General features: G+C 33.8%; 1 protein-coding gene across 1 annotated transcript in view; it reads right to left on the minus strand.

Annotated features, from left to right (window-relative positions):
• The window catches only part of LOC106475338 (hemicentin-1-like), a gene marked incomplete at both ends in the record, with an annotated part of 29,930 nt that overhangs the window by 4,668 nt on the left and 21,188 nt on the right, over positions 1–4,074 (minus strand). The window contains 2 exons of the mRNA XM_013936026.2: positions 1,390–1,659; positions 3,231–3,509. Of these exons, the coding sequence (XP_013791480.2) occupies positions 1,390–1,659; positions 3,231–3,509 (549 nt within the window). The remainder of the gene's footprint in view (positions 1–1,389; positions 1,660–3,230; positions 3,510–4,074) is intronic.

Below are 4,074 nucleotides of genomic sequence, written 5' to 3' on the forward strand. Positions count from 1 at the left end.
AGGTTCTTTACTCATTATACACACTAAATACCATCAATAGTAAACACATATACTATAGTGAAACATGTAACAGAGTTCTTTTACTCATTATCACACTAAATACCATCAATAGTAAACATGTATACTATAGTGAAACATGTAACAGAGGTTCTTTTACTCATTATCACACTAAATACCATCAATAGTAAACACATATACTATAGTGAAACATGTAACAGAGGTTCTTTTACTCATTATCACACTAAATACCATCAATAGTAAACACATATACTATAGTGAAACATGTAACAGAGGTTCTTTTACTCATTATCACACTAAATACCATCAATAGTAAACACATATACTATAGTGAAACATGTAACAGAGGTTCTTTTGCTCATTATCACACTAAATACCATCAATAGTAAACACATATACTATAGTGAAACATGTAACAGAGGTTCTTTTACTCATTATCACACTAAATACCCTCATTAGTAAACACATATACCATAGTGAAACATGTAACAGAGGTTTTTTTACTCATTATCACACTAAGTACCATCAATAGTAAACACGTATACTATAGTGAAACATGTAACAGAGGTTTTTATGCGATACACCGATGCCAATGTTGTTCCCCTTCCTTTTTTACACAACCCCAAGTCACAAACATCTATGACAGACATATCTAGTGGTTTAGCTAGTACATCATGAATTCCAATTTGTATTTCCAGCTTGTGGTTGGATGCTTTGTCTTGACAGAGCCATACCTAGCATCCAGTCCATATTTTATCGCACTCATCTGGTAGTATGTAGTGTTTTCTTGACTTTCTGGCTGTTTCACTTACTATTATAACCACTATAACAACCTGCTCTCTATTGTTTATAAAATGTTGTATCACAAGCAGAATGATACAAACTTTCCAAGTTTTTAAGTAAAACTGCACTTCATTCATAGAGCTTTTTATAGATGGTTTATCTGTTTGGCTATGGGAGAAGCTTGTGTACTCTTTTATTGGCTTAAATCTGTGTGAATTATCTAGCTTACAGTTCCAGAAGAGGTTCCTACTTTAGCTGCAATTTACCACCATATTATTGGGTTGCAACAAGCTGTTTAACTTACCTCTTGTGTATGACCGGAAGCAAGTCATGGAATACACTTTCTTTTTTAACTTTACTACAGTTATTTCACATCTTATATAATCACAGAATAGAATAATGTTTAACGTCCTGTAACGTAACCCTCCTAGAACAGGTCAGTTTTCACATGTATAAATCACCACAACAACAGAGCTAGGGCTCCATCCTGTACTCACAAGGTGACCGGGTACGTCACCATAGATCCTAGACAACTCTCTTTACTAGACACATTTTATGAATTACTGAATAGCTACTTGATGCACTTACCCCACACAGAGACATTGAAATGTCTGTCAACTGCTCCTGCTTGGTTGGCAGCTTCACAGAAATAAAACCCTGTATGATACAGTTGGCTACGGTAGATATGAAGTTGTTGTTTGTTCACATGAACATCATCACTACTACGAACAGGTTCGCCATCTTTAAACCAACTAATTTCTGGAGGTGGCACTCCTTTTGCTGGACAGACTAATCTTACTGGCCGGTTAATGATCACGGGTACGTGTGGATGAGAATCATCCGAGAAAAACGGGGGGACTGGAACATTCACACACACAAAAAAAACATGAAATAATCAGCTTGAGTTAAGACATAACTCTTGATGGGATTGTGGCTAACTTACTAAAATATCTTATATAAAATATCAAAGCATTCAGTAACTGTGATAGATAAATAAAACTTATTAAAATTCCAGGTCTAAAAATAACTGATATTAGACAATGTTAAACAAATTTTGAGTTCGTCCAATCAAATTGCGTTTCATCGGGCATAATGTCCATTCAAACCAATTACCTGACTGATCAAGAAATACTGAAAGATTTCTTACCAAAGCTATTCTTAAGGAAGCATCTGAGTGAGAAAATATTTTTGGTAACATTTGAGCCAAAAAGAATATCTGTGGTTTGTTCCTAAGGCTTATAAGCATTTCCCATTATATTCATTCGATCTTATCTACTGGAATTTTAGCTAGTAACTTTCTTGTTTTTTTGTTTGTAATTAAGCACAAAGCTACACAATGGACTATCCGTGCTCTACCCACCACGTGTATCGAAACCCGGATTCTAGCATTGGAAGTCCGCAGACATACCGCTGTAACTTTCTTGTTTGTTTGTTTGTAATTAAGCACAAAGCTACACAATGGGCTATCCGTGCTCTGCTCACCACGTGTATCGAAACCCGGATTCTAGCGTTGGAAGTCCTCAGACATACCACTGTAACTTTCTTTAAGCCTTAAACTCCCACTTTATTTATTGTACATTGATATAAAGGGTTTGTACTCTGTTCTATCCAATCATATGTAAATGTTACATATTTTGAAAGCTGAGCTTCATTAGTTATTTACATCACATAAGGGTGGGAATAAAGGATGCAGTAATAAAACCAGTGAAAGAAATGGAAAATCATGAGAAACAAGACATGGATAATTATATTTTCAAAGGATTATAGTTTAAAATAGGTAGAAAAATTATAAACAAATTAGTTAGTTGATTCATCACCAACAAAACTCCTCGGAGCTGAACAGAGACGATAGTTCATTTTTTTAATTTTCCTTTGAAAATTGCACTATATAAATGTTACAAAATGATAAAATATGTTTGACTTCAAAATTGAGTTAGAATTGTTATTTTTACTTACATTTTGATGTAGGTGTGTATTCTAAACCTGAAAGATGCTCCTGATCGGGACAGAGGTAGAAGCCATACCATAATGGTTTACAAAATAATTTTTATGGTTATTGTTAACAAACTTTTAACAGTTAAAGCTAGAAAATAACTGTAATTTAACTTTAATAATAAAATTTGACCTAATTTATGAAAATTTTATTTTCAGTCTGATGAAATTCAAATTATGTCTGATCCAAACGGTAATCTTGTCAGACATGTGACCTACCAAGAACAAAAATTTCTTTTTGCAGTTCTTTGACTAAGATCTCAAATGTAACAAAGATCGTGTAAGATTCTTCTTTATTTAAAATGTACACACTTTTCGTTCATCACTTTTTTTTTCTAGTTCATTAGGTGTAACTATTAATATCATAATAATATTAAAAGTAAAGTTTATTCCATACAAAAATAGGAAATTGTTTTGTCTAAGTTTGATCAACTTACTCAAGACATTTAATTTGAAATTCTCCTCTGTGGTCCCTGCTTCATTGGTAGCAATGCAGGTGTACTCTGCTGTATCAGTTTCTATTGGTGAATTAAGCAGTAACACATGACCTTTCTCTAGAAACTGGATGTGCTGGGATGGCTGAACAAGATGTCCATTTTTCAGCCATGTCACTTCAGGAGGAGGGTGTCCAGTTACCGTGCACGTGATTCTAACAGGTTGTCCAATTATAGTCTCCATTTCCTCATTAGTGCTGCTCTTTTCTATTCCTGGAGGAACTGAAACAACAATAGGGTTTATAAAAACAAGGGGGATTTTTAGTCACTACTTTACTAAAGACATTGTCTTGAACGAGGTTTATCAAGGAAGAAATTACTACAAACATATAATCCCCCTTGTTTTTATAAACCTTAGTCACTACTTTACCACAGACATTGTCATGAACAAAGTTTATCAAGGAAGAAATTGCAATAAACATATAATCCCCCTTGTTTTTATAAACCTTAGTCACTACTTTACTAAAGACATTGTCTTGAACGAGGTTTATTAAGGAAGAAATTGCAATAAACATATAATCCCCCTTGTTTTTATAAACCTTAGTCACTACTTTACTAAAGACATGGTCATGAACAAGGTTTATCAAGGAAGAAATTGCCACAAGCATATAATCCCCCTTGTTTTTATAAACCTTAGTCACTACTTTACTAAAGACATGGTCATGAACAAGGTTTATCAAGGAAGAAATTGCCACAAGCATATAATCCCCCTTGTTTTTATAAACCTTAGTCACTACTTTACTAAAGACATGGTCATGAACAAGGTTTATCAAGGAAGAAATTGCCA

This window comes from Limulus polyphemus, unplaced genomic scaffold (genome assembly GCF_000517525.1).
Source record: "Limulus polyphemus unplaced genomic scaffold, Limulus_polyphemus-2.1.2 Scaffold8426, whole genome shotgun sequence".
Lineage (NCBI taxonomy): Eukaryota > Metazoa > Arthropoda > Merostomata > Xiphosura > Limulidae > Limulus > Limulus polyphemus.